This window comes from Temnothorax americanus, unplaced genomic scaffold (genome assembly GCF_048541705.1).
Source record: "Temnothorax americanus isolate GAGA-0224 unplaced genomic scaffold, ASM4854170v1 Scaffold131, whole genome shotgun sequence".
NCBI classification, from domain to species: Eukaryota; Metazoa; Arthropoda; class Insecta; order Hymenoptera; family Formicidae; genus Temnothorax; species Temnothorax americanus.
In genome coordinates, this window is record NW_027509266.1 from 91,245 (window position 1) to 117,552 (window position 26,308).

General features: G+C 33.4%; 2 protein-coding genes across 2 annotated transcripts in view; both read right to left on the reverse strand.

The window, feature by feature from the left end:
- The window catches only part of LOC143894209 (potassium channel subfamily T member 1-like), a gene marked incomplete at its 3' end in the record, with an annotated part of 136,206 nt that overhangs the window by 81,002 nt on the left and 28,896 nt on the right, over positions 1-26,308 (reverse strand). The gene's annotated exons all lie outside the window — the stretch shown is intronic.
- On the reverse strand, positions 15,059-18,770 carry LOC143894206 (uncharacterized). The gene has a single exon (XM_077400344.1). The coding sequence runs from the start codon at positions 18,478-18,480 to the stop codon at positions 17,191-17,193; it is 1,290 nt and encodes a 429-aa protein (XP_077256470.1). The 5' UTR covers positions 18,481-18,770; the 3' UTR covers positions 15,059-17,190.

Below are 26,308 nucleotides of genomic sequence, written 5' to 3' on the forward strand. Positions count from 1 at the left end.
AAAAAGATCGGTAACAAAAAATAGTTTACTTTATAGCACTCCTCGAGAAATTTTATCTTTATTTCATATACAATTTTTTGCTATTCGTTCAATTAATTTCCGAAAAATTGGAAAAATTTCTGATACCGGCTTCCAAAAAAATCGGTATCAAAAAATTATACACTTTATAGCACTCCCCGGAAAATTCTACCCCTGTTTTATATGTAATTCTTTGAGATTCGGTCAGTTATTTTCCGAAAATTGGAAAAAAATAGAAAAACCGGTTTCCAGAAAATTGGTAACGAAAAACTATACACATCATGGCACTCCCTGGGAAATTCTACCCTTACTTCATATACAATTCTTTGCTATTCGGTCAATTAATTTCCGAAAAATTGAATGAGTAGTTCGCGGACAAACGGACGGACGGACAGACAGACAAACAGTCGGGTTTTATATAATAGTGTGATTTTATCATAAAAATTATGTTAATTGTACACCCAATTAACTTCAAATTATAATCAAAGTCACATTTCTCTTTTGTTGAAATATCAACATAGTATCAGTGTTACCGCATTTAACACACTTCTATATTATGTTAAATAAACACAAAATTTTAAGTGGACCGTTTGGGACAAATAATTTATGTTAAATTTAACACAAGTTTTCCAACTGTGTACAAATTGAAACAATTGCATAACAGTATATATCACTGAATAAAGTTATAAATTGTTTTAATGTGTGTTATCATACTATTATATAATATGTTGTGGAACTTTCACGTGAAAAAAATATATATATGTATATGTACACAAGTTGAGTTGCTTCATTTACTAATCTTTGTACGGTTCTGTTTTTCTTTGCTATTGATCCTGTTTCTTCAAATTTTAATATTAATTGTTGGACGTAGGTGCGATTGACAATTTTTTTCTAGTTTACTTAAACTGGTAAGTACAGTGAATGCTAATTTGTACTACAAGCGTTAACATGATGATTCCGCGTGCCAAACTAAGTCATCATGACATTGCCCATGTCCACGAACATAAACACGAACAGAAATAGCAGTCTACCAACAAGATCCGTTCAATTTCGATTTAGTTTCGATCTAGTAGAGAAGCTCCAGCTGCAAAAAGTGTCTCATAACATGTACAAAAACAATAATACTATGAGCCTGCATTTGGTCATTTAACCTTCGGCGACTTTGGATCATAGCGCGTTGAACTCGTAATGAGAAGGGCTACAAATGTAGGTGTTTAAAAAATTGTGTCCATTAAAAAAAATTAAGTTGACTTTTATTTGACCATGACGCCTTCACCCAAGGTCAAATTTTTTAAAATCAAAATATGTCCCCCTTGCTGCCCTATATACTCTCCAAACCGTGTTTTGGTATCTTTATTAGTTCCCGAGATATTCCGACTGAAAGTTTTCAAATTGACACTCTGTATGTATAAGTGTATGTATGTACATGATCTTCCTATAAAAAGAATTACAAATCCGATCTTATAAATTTAATTAAAATTAAAAATGTAAATGTAAAATCTGTTAAATACAAGATACAAATATTCTTCAAAATTTTCAAAAATACAAATATTATAGATATTAAAATACGCGATAAATTGCTATTATTTTATTACGATTTAATACTAAATATAAAATTGTAGAAAAAATCAATAATATACAGTGTATAATCTTCAAATTTATAGAAAATAAAATAAAGATAAAATGTAAAATTATAATATATAGCATGCAGCATTAAATAAAAATATGCATTAAAAAGAATTATTTCTGGAAAAACATTGTTATTCTAAACGTATTTAGAAAAACTGAAATAATATTAAATAATTGTGCAAACAAAACGGATGAGTTAATTCGTATATATTCTTGTCTTTAAATTTATCATGATAATTAAAGCTCTTAAGATCGTAGCTCAAGAGCGCGCAGCAATTAAAAACTAACAAAACTTGCAAATAAACTCAGTGAAGTTACTTCACTTTCTCGAGTTGCATTTTAAATTTCAAAAGATGGATAAAAATGTTTTTGAAAAAAAATCGTGCTAACATTCCGCATGTATTATATAACTTCGTAGAAGCACTTTGCAAGAACAGGATGCAACGACCGTATAAGAGTCTAAATATACTTAATATATACACGTGCGTATTACACGAATGCACTCAGAGCATCTCTTCCGCTATATGAATATAATTTTCAGAAAAGGCCCTGATGCTACGAAAGCCCATCGTATGTAAAATTCTACGATGAGGACGTGGCAGGGACACGATGCATTATTTAATAGATCGGCAAAGTGCAATGTGATTCTATTATCCGTCGCTAGTATCGCCTCTATAATCGTCCCTAAGAGAACTGCAATCGCATTGAATAGCGCTTCGACACCATAACGGCGTAATAACTTTATTGCCTGGAAAATATATCAGACGTATTTCCCTAATATATACTTATATAATGTGTACTTCATTTTATTACAGTGCAATATGCTATAATATACATATAATATATATTCTGTTTTACTGCTAGAATATTTATATAGTTTATTCTTAGAAAATGCGCATTTTTTTTCTTTTATAATTTTGATTGTACGGCCTTGATCTTTTAAATAAAGATTTTATCAGTTTTTATATTTTTTCTAATTTTTGTAATCTGCAGAATCAAATAATTATTTAAGTACCAAATTTTTGTATAAGTAATAAATAATTGTATAAGTACTACAAATTATTTGATATAGTCTTTTCAGTCATTTTCAGATATAATCTGAAAAATAATATTTGACTTGATTTTTATATCCTAAATTATAATCTATAAAAAAATGTCATTTTTAGTTATTAGAAACACAAATATATCAACAATAATGAATTAAATAATCATTAATCAAATAAATCTTAAAATAATAATTTGTTTGAATATAACTTTTAAGAGAAATATTTTATGTATTATAAAGTAGTAGCAAAAAATAGTTCGTTGATTTCATTATAAAATAAGATAATTTTCTAGAAAATTAAGCTACACTAAAAGAAAAATTTTTGGTATTTGCGACTATAATTGCATAGTAAAATAATTATGGTAGGAGTTACCATTTCATAGTTATTATTGCTATAATATTAGTAAGTATAATCTTACAATAGTTGCAGTTATCCCCATTGGGGACAACTAAAAATTATAGTAAAAATTATAACTAAAAATTATAGTAAAATTATGACAACTATAACTATTGTAAGGTTATATTTATTAATATTATAACAATAATAACTATGAAATTCTTCTACCATAATTATTTTACTATATATGCAATTATAGTCGCAAATACCAAAAATTTTTCTATATCAGTGCATGATTACCGGTATTGCACAAAAATTTTGAACAAAACAAATGATAATCTTTACAGTGTTTTATCGACGAAACTTTCGTATCAGACGCAGATCTTATATATGCAAAAGCTAGCGTGAGTAAAAAGTAGTAATATTGAGATTATTTATTAAGAAGCTATTTTACATTTATTGTACGATCTATTTTATACTATAATATACTATACTTTGTCATTATAATGTGTTTGATTAAGATATCTACATAACCTGAAATTTCGAAAAAAGAAAAATTGGAATAGCAGTCTACCGAAACCAAAAGTAGCATTACACTGAAAGAAATTTCACGTTGAATGAAATCTGTTACGCAAGCACTAATAAGAACAAAAAAAAAACAACCATGAGTTCTTCGTTGGGAAAGCATATGGAACGTAAGAATCTTTTATTAATTCCGAAAAGTTTATGGGCGTTGTTATTACAGTTCATTTTGCCATCGTATCTGCATATCATACAGCAGAACTCAAAGAAAAATAAATCGGTATGGCACTTGGACTATTTCATCAGAAGAAACTCCGTGTCGGATAATATCGCACACGCGAACAGTGATATAAGCAGAAAATAGCGATAATTAATGAGTTAAGAAAATAGTAACAGTACAGAGCACACGTAATTTTGAATTGGCAAACATTATAAAATTAAATGCGATATAATTATAAAAGAAGAGACATTTTTTTATGTATATATCCATATATTAATCTCTGTGATCTTCACGGATATCACGTTCATTCGTTGAATTCATTCTCCATGTAGTCACTGAAGATGCGTAAAAAAAAAAAAGATTGGCAAACATTTGTTGTGCCAACAGACTTTATCCGAAGGAAGATTGAATGGTAAGAGCCAATAGATTGTACAATTGTTCGTTACGCGGCTAAAATGAAATTGAAGAATAAGCGGAGGAGTCAATAGCGACAGATGAAAGAATCCATATCTGGTCAGTTACTTTATTTCTCACTTGTAAATCCGAGTATGAATGGCGCATGAATCTTCAATTAGCCGCCAATTTTGCCAGTGTCAAATTAAACTTTCCACAGAATAAAACGAGTGCCTACATGTCGAGATGAAAAAAAAGTCACGTCGCGCGCGTTATAATAGAAAATTGTCACTCGTGAATAAAAGTTTGATAATGGATTGAAGATTATTATACTTCAACATATATAAAAAGAATTATTCATTTGATCTCTTGTCGACTAGCTATAATAGAAATTTTTTGCAATTAATCAAATGTTTTTTGAGAAAATTATATACGTAATCTTTCAATTTTCTTTCTATTTGAAATCATATAATATCTTATTCATATTTAACTTTCAGAGAGCAGGGTTTTTTTCTTAAATATATATATGTTTAACATATAATCGGATACAAAATATAACATTGATTTTGAAACGTTATAACATTTTGATGTCCTTTAAAAATTAAGGAGCATAATAAAAAAAAATACGTTTTTTGAAATTTCTACACCTATGAAAATATATTTTATTTGTGTAACATATACTATATATTGTCTCTCAATATAAACATTATAGAATACAAGTTGCTGTGATAGATTGTAGAATTTTTTCAAATAAAATTGTAATTACAAAATGTCCTTTTTTTCTTATTGTTTACAAAATTAATTACTTTTAGTTAAAAATTTAAAGCAGGCTATTATTTTTATTTTGCAATTATTTCTATTTAATGTAATATTTAATATTGATCAATAAAATTATTAAAATGTTCAAAAAAAAATGTCACTGAAATATCAGAATAATTCTGTATCAAAGCTCTAACTCTTGAGACATATTCTTGCGGATTAGAACAAATTACAATCAGCTGGTACTTCTACTTGACTGCACATATATGACATGTAATATCTCGCGCATCGGCATTTGAGTAGGCCGATAATACCTCGTTTGCGCCGGAAGAGCGTTATAACGCCTCCTGTTATTGGTAGATTGATACTCGCGATTACCCTTGTAACGAGATAGCCGACGTTAAATACCCGTGAAACGCGAACGAGCCGTTGCCGTTTGTCGTATTTTAACGAGCGGCAAACTCATCTGCCACCGCGCGAAGGCGACCGTTATTTCTACCGCAAATTGAAAATGAATGGTGGACACTGTATCGTTTACCCATATGTCGCGTATTGGATTCTCATGACGAATCTTGAAATATTGATTGAGTTATATTATGGACCAAAACATGAATAATGAAGATAAAGAGTTGCGTTAAAACAAAAATCAAAGGTAAATTTAAATATGATAAAAATTTGTTAACATAAATGTACAGCAAAATGAATTATATATCAGCATGTAGTATATTAACTTCATTGAGGATATAATAATTTTATCTTTATTGTAATCAAGTTATAAAGAACAATTTTTACAAAAGAACAATTTTCTTAAAAGAAATTTTTTTATATCATCTTTGATTGCATCGTAATAATTAATTAATAACAATTAATTGTATAAAAAATGTAAAACATTATTTTTCTATTTTGACGTATGAAAAAATTAATTCTTCTTTTGTGTGACGCTTGGAACATTTATTCATTTTACCCTCTAAACACGTTCGAATGACGTTGGTTACGACGAACAACGCATCCGTAGTTGTACGAATTTACGAAGTCAGGATCGAGATTGCGGAGCAAATATTTACTCGTGTGTCCTAACACATCGCTAGTTAACCAGGGCACATCAAAATCAATCTTAGCTTTACAGGATAGTATAAAAGTCCGTTGCGCGATTAATACGTTTGGCATGAGCGGTATAGACCATGAAAGTGTGAAAAATGAGAGGCATACGTGAAAGACAGAAGAAAGTGCGGCATCACAATAACAACGATGATGAATCGATGCTTATAACCAAAAGGAATTAACTAGTCAGAAGAAGATTGTAATTAATTATTGAAGATATTATTGGTCGTACAAGTAGAAGCGCAGAATGAATGCTTGTGTGAATATGTATTGTACAAGTAGTAGATCGCAAATTGCAGAAATCAGATTGATCATTGTTATATAATTAATATTGTAAATTTTGTTATTAATTTACAATTAAATGTAACGTCTAAAAGAAACATTAGTAAATTTTTCCAATTCCCGTTTACACTTCGTGTTATCGCAAGAATTACGATTCAATTTAATTAACAATAATAATACAGTTGTCTCCAATTACTTTGTGAAATTAAAGTGTCGATTAATATTTACGCCAAGGGAATATTTTGTGCGTTGGCTTAAAATCACGACAATAATAAATTATGAAATATTATAAGAAATTTTCAAACGCGATCAAGCATGATGTGTCCTTAAGGATTAACGATAACGATCGGTACCTTGGAATTCGATCGTAGCTATCCCAACTGGTAAGGCAGTTGTAGCTACTGTATCTGCTAGAAGTCGTCATCGTTAACGTCTTGCTCGCTGAGGCATCTCGGATCCGCTCAGTCGCGTTATTCCACAGTGCCACCACGAACGTCCTCCATCTTTTCACTATATCGAAACTGGCGCTCATATATAGTCGGGAGTACGGAATCGCTATACACAGTTACAGGTATCTTTCTTGCTCCAGCGCAATATTATCCCTCCTCACGTTTAGTATTTTCCCATTGACCTGGTATTTTCTCACCGCTGTGTGATGAAAATTTTCCGTTTGTTTTTGTCTTCAATGACGAGAACCGTCGGGACAATGAGCGGGAGTTCCGAGTGCTCCAATCGCGGTTGTAGCGACATATGTACCTCTCTCGGAGCAGAACGACGTAGTTACAGTCTCGTAACACGCACGATCGCTCGTGGCAAGGGTTAACGAACCAGAAAGGAACTTCTAGAACACGGGCGCGTCTAACCGCGTTCGGCACCTGCACGATACACGTAAAGTACTTTCACCACCCCTTTGCATTCACCACCCTCTCCGCCAGTGTACACAATCCACGAAGATATACCCGTAAAATAAATTACACCGCAGCGTGAATGATCACAATGATCGGAACCGCGTATAAAGAGACAGCAGAAAAATACGACTAAGCCACTAGAACTTGGACCACGTATTTCGCTACTTCGCTGTCTAATTGGACCGCCGTTTTTTAATCCTTTCTCGTTAAAACGTTAAAATGTCAATTACTTCCTATGCTGCACTTAAAATTATCCATCATTCTGAACGACGCGCCGTACGTGCGTAACTGTGTGCGTATCATACGGACGTGCATGCGTGCGCGTTGTGCGTGCGCGTATTAAAAATAATCTACGTTTTTTGGACCCGCCAACCAGCGTGCTCGTTAAGTATCTCGTAATTAAAAGGAAGGTGCGCCCGCTTGTTTACTCATCGCACAATGTCGGACGTCATATTTCCCTTGCCTACCCTCCCGTTTTTTCCTCTTTTCTTCTTTTCGTTGTTCGTTGATATTGCTCCCTTAATCGAATACACTTAAGCAAACTCTCCGGATCTCGCAATTGTAATCTACTTCTTCCTCGTTGCTGCGATACTGATCTTGTCCCCCTTAAGAAAAGATCTCGTTGCTCTCCTTAAGAAGAGTGTTTCATGCTATCTTAAAAAAAGGTTTTCTTTGCAAAACTTTTTCACTCAGACACAATCTTTTTGCATAAAAGAGAAATACTCGCAAATATATCAAACGGAGAAAGACGCTCTATGACGCGTCCCAAAAAAAAGAAAAACTTTTACCACGCGTTCGCACGAACGATGAATGATTATAGCGAAAATGTCGTAAAGAATTTATTAGTTTGGAAGGAGGGTGAGAATGATGATGACGACTGACATCGTGATGAGACCGATTCCACAAATAGCATCAATAAACTACGACGCGTCGTTAGAGGTTTCTGCGGGGTCACGGCTCGCCGACGTTACAATAGCTCGCTATAATCGCATTGTAGTCACCCAAGGAGACCGATGTCGTTTCCCGAAGTTCTCTGAGTCGAAACTTGAAGACGTCAAAACTCGTTGAAGTCTCCTCGTGGAATCGCTTTGTAAGAACATTGGAAATCCCTTTGTAAAAGATTTCCTTCTTTTCGTGGTCCACCGCGTCTTTTTCTTTCCGATGCCACCGCCAGCTCACCGTTGTCTCGTACAGTCCCGAAGGACATTCTTGAAAACGGTTCCACATTCCTCCCGCAAACTGACATCCAACATAATGTCGTGCAATAAAACGTTCTCTCTTCTCTCGTCAACAATCACGTTTATGTTTTCCTGGAAAACATTGGTCCTGTTTTCAAAGTTTTGCCCTAGAAGCTCCTCAACATAATTGTTGGTCCTTTCTTTACGAAGTTCGATCGTAGAGGCTTCTTGGGAATTCTGCTCGGTCTTACAATTAAAGTTACGATTTCGAAGCCTCTCAGGGAAGTGCTTGGTCGAATTACTTTGGGAATCGTTTCTGGTATCGCTGATTGCGGAGCGATTCGCCTTGAGTGACGTTCGCTGTCACGGATGCGGTTTCACGCGGTCTCTCACAATGAGGCAACGGGACTTTCTCTTCAGGTACCGCATTTTTTGAATGCTCCGCTACCTCTGTCCGCTTGCGTCCGGTGCGGGCCGTCGTTTCACTGGGAAATAAAGCGTTGTCGCGGTACCATCGGCCCACTTTTCTCGCGTGCGCACGAGAGGGGTGCTGTCGTACCGCCGGCCTGACAGGTCCTTCCCCGCGAAGGCTCCGCAAGCACAACGCGCTTCGCGTGGCCTGGCTTAGCGCCGACTAGCGGAATCAGCCTCAAGCTCACCGTCGCGACGACGCGCACCCCTAGCACCGCGCAAGCTCCGCTCTTCGTCACCCTCTCCTGATTCTCCTCGACAAACTACCCGATTGCCTCCCTCGAAGGGAAACCGATAAACAAAGAGTCGCGGTAGGGGAACCACATAAAAAATAGTAATTCGCACGGCTATAGTGTCCAATGCGATTTCGAATCCGTCGCGTTCTCTCACTACCATCTATCAATAAACATATGAATTGCGGAAGAGTTATAGATACAATTATCTCATATATATTATCATTATTTAACGGAATTAAGACTTGAGAATCTTCAAAATTGTATGTCTGGAGAGATATTCTTTCGTATATAATACATGTTTCGTATATTTCTTGTATACGAGTAATTCGGCTCATTGATTATTGATAATGTTGGAAACCATTATTCTTTATTTCGCGGAAACGTGGAGAAGGCAACTTTTCATCACAATTTTGTAAAGCTATAAATAAATGAAGGTAAAAGAAATGAAGAAAAGTTGTATTTTTTTAAGGTTGTCAGTTTAACTGATCGCAGTAGTACAATCTAATAATGAATATGTATTATGTATGCAACGATTGAGTTCATTAAACATGATCAAACGTCATATTAAATTGATGTACATACTTAATAATTTTTGTCTTTTAAACAATAAATGCGGATATATGTATAATATATCTTTAATTATAGATTTAATTAAACTTACGGACTTGTATTACAATAGTTTCTGCAATTTTTAAATTGTAAATTTATTTCTGGTATTATCATCATAATCAGAAATTATAACATCTTTGCTGAAGCATGTCAGTCAATTAATGAGTTTAGCCTGTTAGTATAATATCATATAGCATAAGACAATAAGGAATTATTTAATATCCTCGCAAATGATAAATTATCTTGTTTGCTATAATGCGGTTTAATATTAACGCACATTTACCAACCAGCTATATTGAAACTGTTTTATGCTTTTATGCTAATACACTGTACGTATAGGGTAATCAACTTTATATTAGAGCATTTTAAACATTTCCTATAATATTTTTTTGTAAACAAATACATATAAAAGAAAATGGTTACAACAACGACAAAAATAAATATGTATTATTTCAACAAGAGGTGTGATGAGCGAAATGAATGTCGAATTTGTGATGCGTTTTATGAGTAAGACGCGCATATATATGTATATACATAAGCGTGTAATCCATCTTTTACATGCAATCGACTAGACGCGATTCCGCTTTTCAATGATATAAGAACTTTCAGACGGATCGATGATTTATGATTTGACTGATAATCTTTGCTTAGCGAATGGTTTTTCGTTAAAAATATAAATATTTTATGTTCAATAAAATATAGTATAAAAATTTTTAAATTTTTAAAATATTAAAAAATTATTTCGAAGTAAATGCACATCAATGTAAGATGTATAAATGTATAATAGATTCATTAAAAGATATAATAAGTCCACAAATTAATGATAATAGCAACGGTTCGAACCCTGGCTAAAGTGATTTTTTTCGCAATAAATTCTCTACAATGATTTAAAAAAGGACGTATATTAGCATTAAAAGTTAAATTGATTATCAATTTAAGTATATGGATATGATTTCAATAAACTGAGTTTTAAGCCGACAAATAATCGGCGCGCAATTTACTGCGTTAGAAAAAGTATACAAAATTCCCACAAAAATATTATTATTAGGCTACCAAGATCCAGCCCGACCAAAGATGGCATATTCTCTATTTAATTGTAAGATTCATATTGGTCCAATTTCATTTATTATTATTATTATTATTATTACTATTATAGCATTTGCTTTTGAAAGATTAAAAAAATGATAATTGTATAACTAATTGCTTATTGTAAATCAGTGGTAAATAAAATCCACTTTATAAAATAAGAATATTTTATACTCAATAAGATCCTCTGCTTTTTTAGATTTTACAAAATAAACGTGTCATTTTGGCAAAAATATTTTATAGCATTAAATAGAATATTGAAAGCAATATTTAATATCATAAAAAATGGTGACATTTTATATAGTACCTAATATATTTTTTAGTATAAATAAATATTCAATTTGTGTATTTGTAATTGATGATTTAATTATACGAGGATTACATTGAAAGAGACGCGACACTTCTATGTGAAATATACGCGCACTCTAAACTTTTAAAATATTCTTTCGTGATTGCGAGTGTTTCATATATCGTAAAAGTCTCACTAATATATGCAAACAATTTTATCCTTTTTTATTCGATGCATGTAAATCAACACATAATGTATAAAAAGAATTCTCGAATATCGAGCATTTGCAAAAATTCATTTCACTGAAGGTTGAATACATTTATCAAATGAGTCATACAAGTCACGAATTATTTGATATTAGACCAGAGGTACATAAAATTTTTGATGAAATTAATGTAGTTATATCTAAATCCAGCTGTCAGTCATTGAACTTCTAACTTCACAGTTATAAATAATTAAAATCATAGTTTAATTGTTATTTACTTTATTCTCTAATTTTATAATTTTTTATTAAATTATAATAAATTGTAAGTATTTAAAATATCGGTTATAAAAACATAAAATTAACATTAGTAAAATAGATTTTAATTAAAATCGATATTTTTATCACAATTTTAGTGTTAAAAAGTACTTTATAGTAATACTAACGACATAATTTAAAATTTTTTTAAATGTCTGCATTTTATTTTAGATAAATATCAGTAAAATATTTTTTTTGTAATTTATCTAGTAACGTTCAACATTTTTTATCTTTAAAAGATATATTAATCTTATTAATTTAACATTTGAAACTTTTTTATATAAAAAGATATTTGCCTAACGTATATAAATTTCCGTCACAAATAAAAAATGCCTTCGGTCAGCAAAAAAGTCAAACTTTATGTGGTTACCGCATGCAAGATTAATTCTTGCCTCTCTGGGTTCTTTATACCGGGGCCACTTCAAGTTTCACACCGCGTCATGTATACACATGAACGTTTGAATTTCGTCGGGTAACTTAGGGTAGCCTACCGGGTCCATAACTCTCGCGCTCAAAATATCTCAATGTGAATTTATAAGTAAAACTATTCTGGCCGTAAGGTACTGACGCAAGGATATAGCGAAGAAGAGATAGCTCAACATTAAGAGCAGCTTGAAGGGTGCTCCGCCACGAGGTATGCATAAGAAATTTCATCGCCAAGTCTTGTGAAAAAAATTTTCAAAACCAACCGCAGCTCAAGATTAGTTTTACTCGTAGATTTATATTGCATCGTTTTAAGTAAATTGACCAGTCCACAGAAATATAACTTTCTATCTTGTCTCCTAGATTGTATAATAGTTTAATAATAAAAAAGTAAACTCAAAATATAATGTAAAATTTAGATACAGTTTAGATACAGTCATAGCACGGATTAACACATTTTTGACAATTAGCGTATTGATAAATTTCTGTAAAATGAAAATAATTTTATGTGCACAATGTTAACAACTTTCATTTGTCACTCCAATTTTTATACAATACTAGACACCACAGACGCGCGCTTCGCGCGCGTTATTAAGCTTTAACATTACACACAACTGTCAAAATATACGATAACAGCTGCTCATGAAGTAAGCGTAGCGAGAGAACCAATCGGCATCGCGGAAAAGCGACAACAATAAACTTCGATAAGATTCGAGTATCGACTTTACATGCCTTTTTTAGATATGGATGGAGAGAACTAGACACCACAGACGCGCGCTTCGCGCGCGCTATTTAGCTTTAACATTACACACAACTGTCAAAATATAAGATGACAGCTGCTCATAAAGTAAGCGCAGCGAAAAAATTAATCGACATCGAGGAAAAGCGACAACAATAAACTTCGATTGATTCAAGTATCAACTTTACATGCCTTTTTTAGATATGGAAGATATATATATATATATATATATATATATATATACTGGGTGTCTGAGACCACCCGCCCACCTCTTTTCTTTCAAAAACTAAGCATTTTAGAGAAAAATGTTCCAGACAAAAATTGTATGGTTTTGAGGGGAACATAAGATGGTGTCATTGATTTGACCTTAGGTGGCATCGTTAAGGACAGGTCAAGGACACCTTCAGTTTCTTAAATGGAACCCCTTATTTTTTATTCCATATTCTTATAGCTTATGTCGAGAACTTACCAAAATACTAATACAATTAAGTATTTTTTTATTAAGTACTTTTTGAGTTATAAGGCTTAAAAGTTACAATATTGTGACATAATATTTTGTTAAGTATTTATAATTCAAATTCCTTACTTTTTATTTTTGCAAACAATATGAATTAATGTAAAATCAAGCACCCCAAATCGTGAGAAGCAATGGGACTCACGCAAATCAAGCACCCCGAATCGTGAGAAGCTAAGAAAATAATGAATATGCAATAAACAGTTACACAGCAAGTTTTTCTTTAAGAAAATTGTATTTTCTTTACATTAATTGATTCGTATTGTTTGCAAAAATAAAAAGTAAGGAATTTAAATTATAAATATTTAACAAAATATTATGTCACAATACTGTAACTTTCAAGCCTCATAACTCGAAAAGTACTTAATGAAAAAATACTTAATTATAGTGTGTTTTGGAAAGCTCTCGACATCTATATATATAAAAATGAATGTATGTATGTGTATGTATGTATGTATGTATGTCATTTATACACTCTTGAACTATTCGACTGGTTTTGAAAGTATTGTATATGAAGTAGGGGTAGAATTTTCCGGGGAGTGTTATAGAATGTATAATTTTTCGTTACCGATTTTTTTGGGAACCGGTATTCGACATTTTTTCATTTTTAATTGACCGAATTTCAAAGAAATATATATGAAACAGGAGTAGAATTTTCCGGGGAATGTTATAAAGTGTATAATTTTTTGTTACCGATTTTTTTGGAAGCCGGTATCAAAATTTTTTCAAATTTTTCGGGAATTAATTGACCGAATCGCAAAAAATTATATATGAAGTAGGGGTAGAATTTTCCAGGGAGTGTTATAAACTGTATAGTTTTTCATTACCGATTTTTTTGGGAATCGGTATCTTTTTGGAAATTGGTTACAAAATTTTCCAGAGCGGGAGAGAGAGAGAGAGAGAGAGAGAGAGAGAGAGAGAGAGAGAGAGAGAGAGAGAGAAAGTTAGAGAATGAATGAATGACCTTTATTAGCTTTCTCAGCTATTTTACATACTACATATTTATACATACAACAAAACGTACTCTTTTAGCACACGTTTGAACATTTTTAGTTCTTCGCATCTTTTAATTTCGGCTGGCAGTGCGTTATACATTTTTACTCCTTCATAGAAAATACTTTTTTGCGCATTTCTCGTCCTACGAAACACTATTGCTATATCGCCGGTTTGTCTGGTTTGCCTATCAGTGTTCTTTCCCACTAATTCTAGACGGTCTTTTAATTGTTCCGGTAGCATGTTGTTCACCGCTTTAAAGATAAATGTACACACATTATAATATAGCCTCTGTCCTATGGACATAAACTGCAGCGCTTGCAGCATATGCTCCACTTTGGTATATCTATTGCATTGCAGTATGACTCTCATAGCTCGATTTTGCGCTTCTTGCAGCCTGGTTAGCTCCGTTTCACTCATGTCAATTAATAACGTTGCACAATACTCAAAATGAGGAGCTATGATTGTCTTATATATCGTGCATCTGGTATAAGCCGATATATAACTACCTATTCTATTAAGAAAACTCGTTTTTTTCCCTATTTTCTTTAGCATATAATCACAGTGATCTCTAAATCTAAGCCTATCGTCAATCATTATACCTAGGTATTTCATCATTTCGACACGCTCTATCTCAGTTCCATCTAAGCATGTCAACATAATATTACCTCTTAGCTCTTTTCTTACACTTCTAATTATCATATATTTTGTTTTCCCAGCATTCATTTTTAACTTATTTATATTCATCCATTTCTCTCTCTCTCTCTCTCTCTCTCTCTCTCTCTCTTTTCTACTATAACAAACATCGAATTCATTTTCCTTTCTAGTTCTGCGCTACTTTCTCCCTCTACATATATTAAAGTATCATCGGCAAACATTTTTATCTTACACTCTTCTGGACAGACTTTGATTATATCATTTATGTAAAGTATAAATAACAAAGGTCCCAATACAGATCCCTGTGGAACTCCATATTCCGTTGTCATTAATTTTGACCATTTATTATTAAATCTCACCTTCTGAGTTCTATTCGTTAGATATGAATTAAACCATTCAAGAACCTTACCTCTGATTCCATATTGATATAATTTTCATAGTAATCTTTCCCTATCTACTGTTTCAAACGCTCGTTTCAGATCCATGAAAATTACCCCCACCATTCTCCCTTCACTAACTATCAGTTTCCGTTCGTCTATAACAGTTTGTATCGCTGTTTCACATGAATAATGTTTTCTAAAGCCCGATTGATGTTCAGTTATAATACTATTATTTTCTAAATATAATTTAATTTGCTCTTTTACTACTAATTCTAGCACTTTCTCAAATATAGGTAACACATTAATAGGCCTAAATTCACTCGCCTTCTTGGCTTTATCTACTTTTGGAATCGGTATTATTGTAGACGTTTTCCAACTTTCTGGACAGCAACCATCTCTCAGAGAGTTATTTATTATATCAACAAATTCCTCTTTTATTACGCAAAACGTTGCTTTTAATATATCGCTAGTTATTCCCTCTTCCGTACCTTTCTTTTGTGGCAGTCCCTTAACAATTTTCTCTAGCTGTTCTATCGTGATATTCTCAAAATTTTCCATAGTTTCCATATTTTCTATAGCATAAATAATTCTTTTACCTGCGCCTGTAGGCTTATCCTCGATTATAGATTTTATTATACTATTAATACTCTGTATATAATATAAGTTAAATTTATCCGCTATATTGCACCTTGTTGTACTATAATCTATGTTATCTAATATTTCAAAATCTATATCTTCTATTTCTTTTGCATATACTGGCTCGCCTCTAATAATTTCTTTTAAAGTTTTCCACATAGTCGTAGGATTTTCCTTATTAAAATCTATCATATTTTCATAATATTCTTTCTTTTTCATCCTAATTAATTTTACTACTGCATTTCTATTAACTTTAAATTGCAACCAGCTTTGTTCTGTATTGGCATACATTGCTTGCCTAAATGCCTCATCCCTCCTATCCGCAGCTTCTCTTATTTCATCTGAGAACCATTTTTTCCCTTCCCACACTTTCGGAATTCTAGATTTTCTCTTCGGTGCCATTATATCTAACGCGTCTACTATACTATTGACAAATTTTTCTGCTCTCTCACTCACACCCATACATACACACTGCCAACCCTGACTTTCCTGTAATTTATTTTTTACTAACATAACAAATTTTTCTTCATCAAACTCTTTGTAATTCCTAGCGCTAAATTCTCTATATTTACTTTCACTTTTATTCACACTCAACTCAACTTCCAGCCACGCATGGTCCGTAATTTTAGGCTCATGAATTACTTGCACTGTTTTATTATTATTAGCAAAGATTAGATCTATAATTGTTTGACTGTCTTTCGTGATTCTCGTCGGTTCATTTACATACTGCTTCATACCCAGACTTAACATTGTCGTTTGCAGTTTCTTCGCATAAAACGAGTCCGTCCTAAGATCTATATTAAAATCTCCTATTACCATGCATTCTCCCTTTATTATTAACTCCTCTACTATATCCTCGAAAAATCTTATAAAATCCCCGTGCGATGCGCTAGGTGAGTGATATATTACCACCATCACTCCTTTATATAATTTATCTTTTACTTCTACCGCGACACACCAACAATTCGATTCTAATTTTCTTACTAACACTGTCTCGTAAACAATATCATTCCTTACATATAGAACAACGCCTCCTGTATTTCTATTCTCAGCATTACATCTAGTTATACTATAACCAGAAACGTTCACTTCACTGTCTTCAATATCCTCGGTCAATCTGGTCTCCGAAAATGCTAAGAACGCAGGATATATTTTCTTCATAATCCGATGTTGAATCTCATCCTTATGCGCTGTCAAGCTCTGCGCATTTGTATACAGTAAAATTTCTTCTTTCTTCTGTCGTTGCTATTCCTCTTCCCAGCCTGCTCTTTTCTTCTCTTCCTGTAACGCCCTTATAAAGGTCGGACATTCCCGGCTAATAGCTTCATGGTCGTCATTTATCTTCAAATTGTATGTTCGATTTTTGAACATACAGTTCACACACTTTTTCTCCGTCGCTGTACAAACACGCGAGTTATGATTCCCCGCGCATTTGTAGCATGTTTCTTCTCTCTTACAATTTTTCGCGATATGAAAATATCCCCAGCACTTGAAACATCTTTTGACACTGATGTGATCAAATGCAGGACACTTTTTCCATCCTACATTTAATTTTGCTTTCTGCAATATTATCTCATGTGTTTCTTCATCTACTTCCACTATTATTGATCCTTCTTCATTTCCTCTTCTTTGATCATTCTTTACTTTGACCATTCTCTTCACAATTCGCATATTTACTGTATCTATTTTATTTTGCTTCTTTATCGTACTTATAAGTTTATTATCATCTAAGTTCATCTCTTCTATATTTATATTAATAACTTTCACCTTTGGTTTTGACTTAGATGACTCCGTTACTTTATAATTCTCTCCCAGTTTAGCCTGAACTGTCTCTTTCAGCTTTTTTGCCTCCTCTCCAGTTTCACATCCCATGATTACTACTCCTTTGCTTCCTTTTTTTAATTTCGTTATTCCCATTGCCATATTCTTTATATCTACCTTTTCCTTAATCACTTTTTTCGTGTCTTCACTCTCCTGTTGCACTTTCGGCTTAACAATTATAAGACTTTCTTTCTTCTTTTCTTTAACCGCTTCACTGTAGCTTCTTTGCGTTCCTGCCTTCGATCCATACTCTATTCCCTGTATTATTTTCTTCAAGTTTTCCAGCTCTTGTTTAACATTACTTAATTCTTCATGAACTACCTCCTTAATCATTATTTTAATTTCATTTTTACGCAGCGTTTCATCTTTTATTTCTTTGACAGTTCTTATAATCCAGTCTACTTTTATATCCATGCTTGATCCTTTACTTCCACTGCTCGATGTTGTGAACGCTCCTGTAGATCCTGTAGATCCTGTAGATCCTGTAGATGATGTCCTGTCTCTCCCTGCCGCCGGCACCTTCTCACTATCAATTACGAATTCCTCATATGGGCCTTTACACGGCACGTACTCTTGGTTTCTATCGATAATTTTATGCTTATTTACACATCCCGGATGGTAAAAAAGCTTTGGGCAAATTTTACATTTAACGGCTCTGCTCTTAATTGCCTTCTTACATGCCGAGCATCGATACTCGGCGTATTCCTCGTTCATTCTGCTAATATCGGCAGAGACAGTTATTTGACTCGTCACTATAACACGTCACTTTCACACGTCAGCGTTTTGTGTTCGTCGCCGATGTCTACCTGTCGTACGAGGCTTCGATGACCTCTGTACGAAATGCAGTTCTCGTGTCTATGTATCAACATATTCCGGCTAGATAACACTCATGGCTACCCCCGGTCTATGAAGATATTCGTTACACAACTTTTTAACACTCTCCCTCACTTCTAAACCACCCAAAAATTAACACTTTTACGGAGCGATGTTTCACACGTCTGCTTCTGCTGAAGAGAGAGAGAGAGAGAGAGAAAGAGAGAGAGAGATCGAGAGAGAGAGAGAGAGAGAGAGAGAGAGAGAGAGAGAGAGAGAGAGAGAGAGAGAGAGAGAGAGAAAGAGAAAGAGAGAGAGAGAGATTGATTGATTGATTGATTGATTTTTATTATGCCCAAGCAATAGCTAAAGGGCAAAGAATGAATACAATATGCATTGAATACATGTAAATAGAACATGTTCATGTTCATGCTCTCTCCCAAACAATACACACTTAAAACTAACTTACAACTAACTCGCCTTAAAAATTAACGCAACTTAAAACTAAGAGAATAACGCTACGAAAAGAAAAACAAATAACTACAAAGAAAAAAATACAATAATACAGCAATTCACAAGAACAAAAGTCCAAAGGACCCACTACTCAGATTCAGACGCAAGCAAATACTCACGAAGAAGGCTTTTGAATAATGCAAGAGAAGATGCAGATGTAATTTCATCGGGAAGAGAATGCCAAAAATATATGGAAGAAAGTTGGAAGGAATTTCTATAGGTGACCGTTCTGTGAGGAGGAATATGAAAGATTTGAGGAGACAAAGCAGCAAGTCGGTCAGATCTTCTGAGTAATGGGTCGAGTGGAGTGAAAAGTTCACTTAAGTACAAAGGTGAAGACAAATAAAGTATCCGGTACATCTGACACCCGAGAAAGTACCGCCTTCTGTCTTCCACCAAAAGCCATCCCAAGCGACGCCTATACTGAGTAATATGCTCATCCCGCCGCAAGTTATATATGAATCTGATGCAGCAGTTCACTAGTCTCTGTAATCTGGTGTTCAGTTCATCACTCAAGCCATGATAGACTAGGCAACAATAATCTAAATAGGGTAGAATTAACGTCGTCACAAGCTTAATTCTCAGCTCAGTAGAGAGAGAGTTTTTATTGAATTTCAGCTTGTGTAACGCCCAGTGAACTTTTTGCGAAACATGCATGACATGCTTCCTCCAAGAGAGATTAGATTCAAACCAAACACCAAGAGAGAGAGAGAGAGAGAGAGAGAGAGAAAGAGAGAGATTGATTGATTGATTGAGCTTTATTAGCCTTCACGGCTATTTTTTACATAAAATATCGTTAAATTAATTCCTCTACATGAGGTACAATATATTCTCTTAACCTACGTTTGAAAGGTTCAATTCTTTCGCATTGCTTAATTTTTATCGGCAGAGCGTTATACATGTTCAAACCTTCATAAAATATACTTTTCTGTGCGCTTCTCGTCCTGCGATATTGAATTCTAATATTCTCAGTCTGCCTCGTTTGCCGTCCACTCACATCTCCTACTATTTCTATCCTATTACTTAAATGTTTTGGCATTATGCCTCTTACTATCTTAAAAATAAAAATACATACATTGTACATTAGCCTCTGTCTTACATTCATAAACTTAAGGGTTTGCAGCATCAATTCTACCTTTGTATATCGCGAACACTGCAGTATGACTCTCATGGCACGGTTTTGTGCCACTTGCAGTCGATTCAGTTGCGTCTCACCTATGCCTATTAACATTGTTGCGCAATATTCAAAGTGAGGCGCTATGATAGACTTATACACAGTACATCTAGTGTACGCCGATATATCATTTCCTATTCTATTCAGAAAACTCACTTTTTTTTCTATTTTCTTTAACATATAATTACAGTGATTCTCCCAACAGAGTTTACTATCGATCATTACACCCAGATGTTTCGCTATCTCGACACGCTCAATTATAGTTCCATCCAAACTTTTTACTATTATGTCTGTTTTTATTTCTTTCCTTATACTTCTAACTATCATATATTTGGTCTTATCTGCATTCATTTTTAACATATTTACATTCATCCATTCTTCAAGTATACCGAGCACTATATTTAGTTTTATTTCTAATTCCTCACAACTTTCTCCTGTTACACTTGCGGTCGTGTCATCTGCAAATAATCTAAATATACTTCCCTCCGGACAGACTTTAACTATATCATTTATATATAAAATAAACAATAGAGGTCTTAATACTGATCCCTGTGGCACGCCATATACTGTCTCAATTATTTTAGAATATATATTATTGAATCTAACTTGTTGCTTTCTATTACTTAAATACGATATTATCCATTCCAGTACCACTCCTCTTATTCCATACTGATATAATTTTTCCACTAATCTTACTCTATCTATTGTCTCAAACGCTCTCCTAAGATCTAGGAATAACACCCCACCATTTTTTTCTCCTCAATTATCAACTTCCATTCCTCGATAAAACTTTGAATTGCTGTCTCACACGACTGCTGTTTCCTAAATTCCGATTGGTATTCGGTTATTATTTCATTGTCTTCTAGAAATTTTTCCAACTGTTTTTTTCCAACTAACTCTAATACTTTTTCATATATCGATAACATATTGATCGGTCTATACTCGAGAGAAAGAGAGAGAGAGAGAGAGAGAGAGAGAGAGAGAGAGAGAGAGAGAGAGAGAGAGAGAGAGAGAGAGAGAGAGAGAGAAAGAGACTATTTGCGTGTCTTAATACACATGTTCTCCGGGGCGAAGCCCGGCGGGGCATGCTAGTAAGCTATAAAAATATGCAATAAAAAATAGGGGGTTCCATTTTAGAAACTGAAGGTGTCCTTGACCTGTCCTTAACAATGCCACTCAAGGTCAAATCAATGACACCATCTTATGTTTCCCTTAAAACCATACAATTTTTGTCTGGAACGTTTTTCTCTAAAATGCTTTGTTTTTGAAAGAAAAGGGGTGGGCGTATATATATATATATACCGGGTGTCTGAGACCACACGCTCATATCCGATTATGCTGAACTCATCGCATATACAATATATTGTATATATCAAATAATAACAATTAATACAAATGTTGCTGTTTATTATAACTCTTATTAGATGCAATTAAAGTTAAATCATCGAAATAGCAATAAATTATATATTTTAGCGTTGTATATCATTATTTGGCAAAGTATGATGAAAATATGAATACGTATCGGAATACGTATTATGTCTACAAAAAAATTGTCAATCCAAGCACTGTATGTTCATTTTAAGTTAAAGGTGAAACGTTACCGTTGCAGTCACTGATATGGTGCTAATCGAAAATTGATAGAAATCGGTCTGATTACTTTGAAGGCAATAGTCGAAGGGCATTTTCTCGAAGTGAAGAGCTAGAGATTTCTTGCGACCACGAGAGTTACAAGTTTCACAGTTTGGGAATCGAATTTTCTGACGGATGACTCGTAGCTTCTCGTTCCTGATTAAATCAATCTGTAACGTTGAATGTGCATTGCAATAGACGGCGTATGTCGCTGATCATATAATGAGATAAGAACGCGGCGGAAAAGATACGCTACATTAATTGAAATTAAATTGTCAATCAGAAGAATATATCTAAAAAACATGATTATTTAATAAAAAATGCCATTATTTATTAAATCAATTTTTTTAAACTATTACATTTTTAACTATTACACTTTGACCAAAGATAATATAAATTGCACTTTTAACACTAATCAATGCTTTTTTAAACAATTTATTACAATAATTGAAACAACCAACTTAAGATAATCGTCAATATACGTAAGTATATAATACACATATTGCTTTACGTATAAAAAAACAAGTAGATAAAAATAAATAATACAAGAAAATGTGAAAATAACCTAGATAAGTTTTGATACATTTTGATAAGGCGTTTCCTACATAATTAAACTAATTTCACTTATTAATTTTTTTTATTAATTTATAAATTTTTTTTAAATAAAATAGTGATTGTGCGACTAAAACATAAAAAATAAAAATAACGTTAATTATTAGTTAAGTATAAAGTATCTATATATTGTATAATAGTATAACTTGTCATTTCTTATTCTTTCATCTTTTTTGAAAAAGAGAATTAAATATGATAGTATGATTTTAAGGTATAAAATAACATTTTGTAATATTCAACTTTATATTCCTTCCCAAATAGAAATAATCATGGTGGAAATAATAAGGTGTGCTCGTATTGCGGACACATTTTCGTCTGTTCTGCGCATCGTGACAAAAATCGTCCATTTTGAGCTCATACTAACAGATTCTTGTGTCGGTGTATTTCCGTTTGAATCTCCTACCAAAATTAAAAAAACATGGCGGACTTCTGTCACGTTCTGTGATTGGATATTGCAAGAAACGTGCGCATAAGCACACCTTATTACTTCCACCATGGAAATAATGATGATTGATATGACTTGTATGAAGTTGAATGCTTTATATCCAACATCGAAATGTTGCATAGAAAAGTTCATAGTCACCGTAAGAAGTCCAAAAAAAACCATTACTTCGTACATTTCTTGCTTTCAACCGGTGAAGACGCAGAAGTTAGTGTTCTTTCGCCAGTACTATCAATCATAAGAATCCCAACACCTAAAGAGGACGCCGCTATACCTCTTTAACGTCGTAAAAAGCGCTGCGACTTCAAATTGTCTTATTCTCTTTTTGCACATGTAAGCTATATTGCATAATATAATTTACGACGATTAGTCACTTAAGAAAAATTAATATAACACAACGTTTTTATATATTTGCAGGCTAAATTAAAATAAGCATACATTTCAAAATTATAAAAATGGAGAAAAACATTTAAAATTAAACTTTTGTAAATATCGGTGCATATGAAGGGTACAGGAAAAAAATGATCAATGTCTATGTTGGACTCCGATGGTTCTTCCCCACAAGCGCGTAAATTATGATCGTTTTTCTTTAACACGATACATCTTTTGGCCTTATTTCCAATAAATTTTAACGATTCTTGATTGAAATAGGTAAGAATTATGAAAGTTCTTTAAAAATGTTACACGATAGCAATGATCAGATTAATTTCGACAAAAAAAGTGGATTTTGATCGTTTTTCCCCTGTATCTTTTATATATATTATGTTATATTGCATTATGTGGAACAAAATTTGAGTTATAATTGCATTATTCTTTTCTATTATAACAAACTTTGCGATGTAAACAATCTCAATTTTCATGATTTGTTTTATTGATTTGTGTAATACATTACAATAATATAGAATTGTAATATAGGATTGTAACGTAATATTATCACTTAGCCACATGAGCATAATTTGAAACAAATTCCGTTATTGATTCTATTATTAATTAATACTGTAATTTTTATACTAGCCGAGAACTGTCAAGAATAATGGTAATAATAAAGATATATGTCAAGGCTGAAAAACTTTCGGGCCAACTTTCTTCACAATTCTAACTTTCTGTTTATAGTTTACGTGTAATATAACTGCTACATATAACACATGTGCTACAAGTTAAAGGTCAATTTTATTCGAAATCTTGCGTGTTCTTTTCGCGCTTTTGTAATATATATTTTAGTACCTCTATTAAGCTGGACCCCCACCAGCGCAAATCAAGTTCGCACTAGGTCAAAAATTTAGTGCTATTTAGGTGCTAATTAAGTGCCCTAGTCCGAATTTTGGTGCTCGAACCGTTTAGCAGGAAATCGCGTAAAAAATGGGGGGGTCCAGCTTGCCATAAAGCTGGACCCCCCCATATCAGAAAATGGTCCTACAGAGAAGATAAGTACACTATAATTTAGTGCTAATTAAGTGCTAATTAAGTGCTCTAAAAAAACGATAAAATGTTGACAGATTATAACATTTATTTAAATATACCATTATATATTGAACACAGAACCGTCGCGGTCGACACTAACACTTAAAAAGATTGCTGCATGAATATATTCGTTACTATAATGATCGAAAACATATATTTCCCAAATCTGAGTTCATTGCTAACAGTAAAACAATTACAATAATTAACTTAGACCAGCCGTTGGCGCTGAGCACTAAGTTCCGTCATCTGATCGTCTACGAATTAGTTGCTCGCATGATTATGGTCTTAAAATAAACTTGAGACATTGTACTTTAAAAGAATATCACGATTCGAATTCAGTGTTAGCTGCAAAAGGTTGAAATCAATTAATTAACTCATGGAGCGCGCGCGCAGCACTCTTCAATTCGTTACTGCATCGTCAAAGAATTAGGTGCTCGCGTGTTTTTGGTCCCAAAATAATCTTGAGACATTGTACTTTAAGAAAATATCACGATTCGAATTTAGTGCTAACTGCAAAGGGTTGAAATCAATTAATTAACTCATGGAGCGCGCGCGCAGCGCTCTAAAGTTCCTTACAGAATCGTCAAAGAATTAGGTGCTCGCGTAATTATGGTCTTAAAATAATCCTGAAACATTGTACTTTAAGAAAATATCACGATTCGAATTTAGTGCTAGCTGTATAGCGTTGAAATTAATTAATTTATCCATGGAGCGCGCGCGCAGCACTCTTCAATTCGTTACTGCATCGTCAAAGAATTAGGTGCTCGCGTGTTTTTGGTCCCAAAATAATCTTGAGACATTGTACTTTAAGAAAATATCACGATTCGAATTTAGTGCTAGCTGCAAAGGGTTGAAATCAATTAATTAACTCATGGAGCGCGCGCGCAGCGCTCTAAAGTTCCTTACAGAATCGTCAAAGAATTAGGTGCTCGCGTAAATATGGTCTTAAAATAATCCTGAAACATTGTACTTTAAGAAAATATCACGATTCAAATTTAGTGCTAGCTGTATAGCGTTGAAATTAATTAATTAACTCATGGAGCGCGCGCGCAGCACTCTTCAATTCGTTACTGCATCGTCAAAGAATTAGGTGCTCGCGTGTTTTTGGTCCCAAAATAATCCTGAGACATTTTACTTTAAGAAAATATTACAATTCAAATTTAGTGCTAGCTGCAAAGTGTTGAAATCAATTAATTAACTCATGGAGCGCGCGCGCAGCACTCTTCAATTCGTTACTGCATCGTCAAAGAATTAGGTGCTCGCGTGTTTTTGGTCCCAAAATAATCTTGAGACATTGTACTTTAAGAAAATATCACGATTCGAATTTAGTGCTAACTGCAAAGGGTTGAAATCAATTAATTAACTCATGGAGCGCGCGCGCAGCGCTCTAAAGTTCCTTACAGAATCGTCAAAGAATTAGGTGCTCGCGTAATTATGGTCTTAAAATAATCCTGAAACATTGTACTTTAAGAAAATATCACGATTCGAATTTAGTGCTAGCTGTATAGCGTTGAAATTAATTAATTTATCCATGGAGCGCGCGCGCAGCACTCTTCAATTCGTTACTGCATCGTCAAAGAATTAGGTGCTCGCGTGTTTTTGGTCCCAAAATAATCTTGAGACATTGTACTTTAAGAAAATATCACGATTCGAATTTAGTGCTAGCTGCAAAGGGTTGAAATCAATTAATTAACTCATGGAGCGCGCGCGCAGCGCTCTAAAGTTCCTTACAGAATCGTCAAAGAATTAGGTGCTCGCGTAAATATGGTCTTAAAATAATCCTGAAACATTGTACTTTAAGAAAATATCACGATTCAAATTTAGTGCTAGCTGTATAGCGTTGAAATTAATTGATTTATCCATGGAGCGCGCGCGCGCCGCGCTCTATAATTCGTTAC

Bases quoted from the DNA above. Each gene is read 5' to 3' on its own strand.
- LOC143894206 (XM_077400344.1), bottom strand. From the start codon at position 18,480: ATGAACGAGGAATACGCCGAGTATCGATGCTCGGCATGTAAGAAGGCA.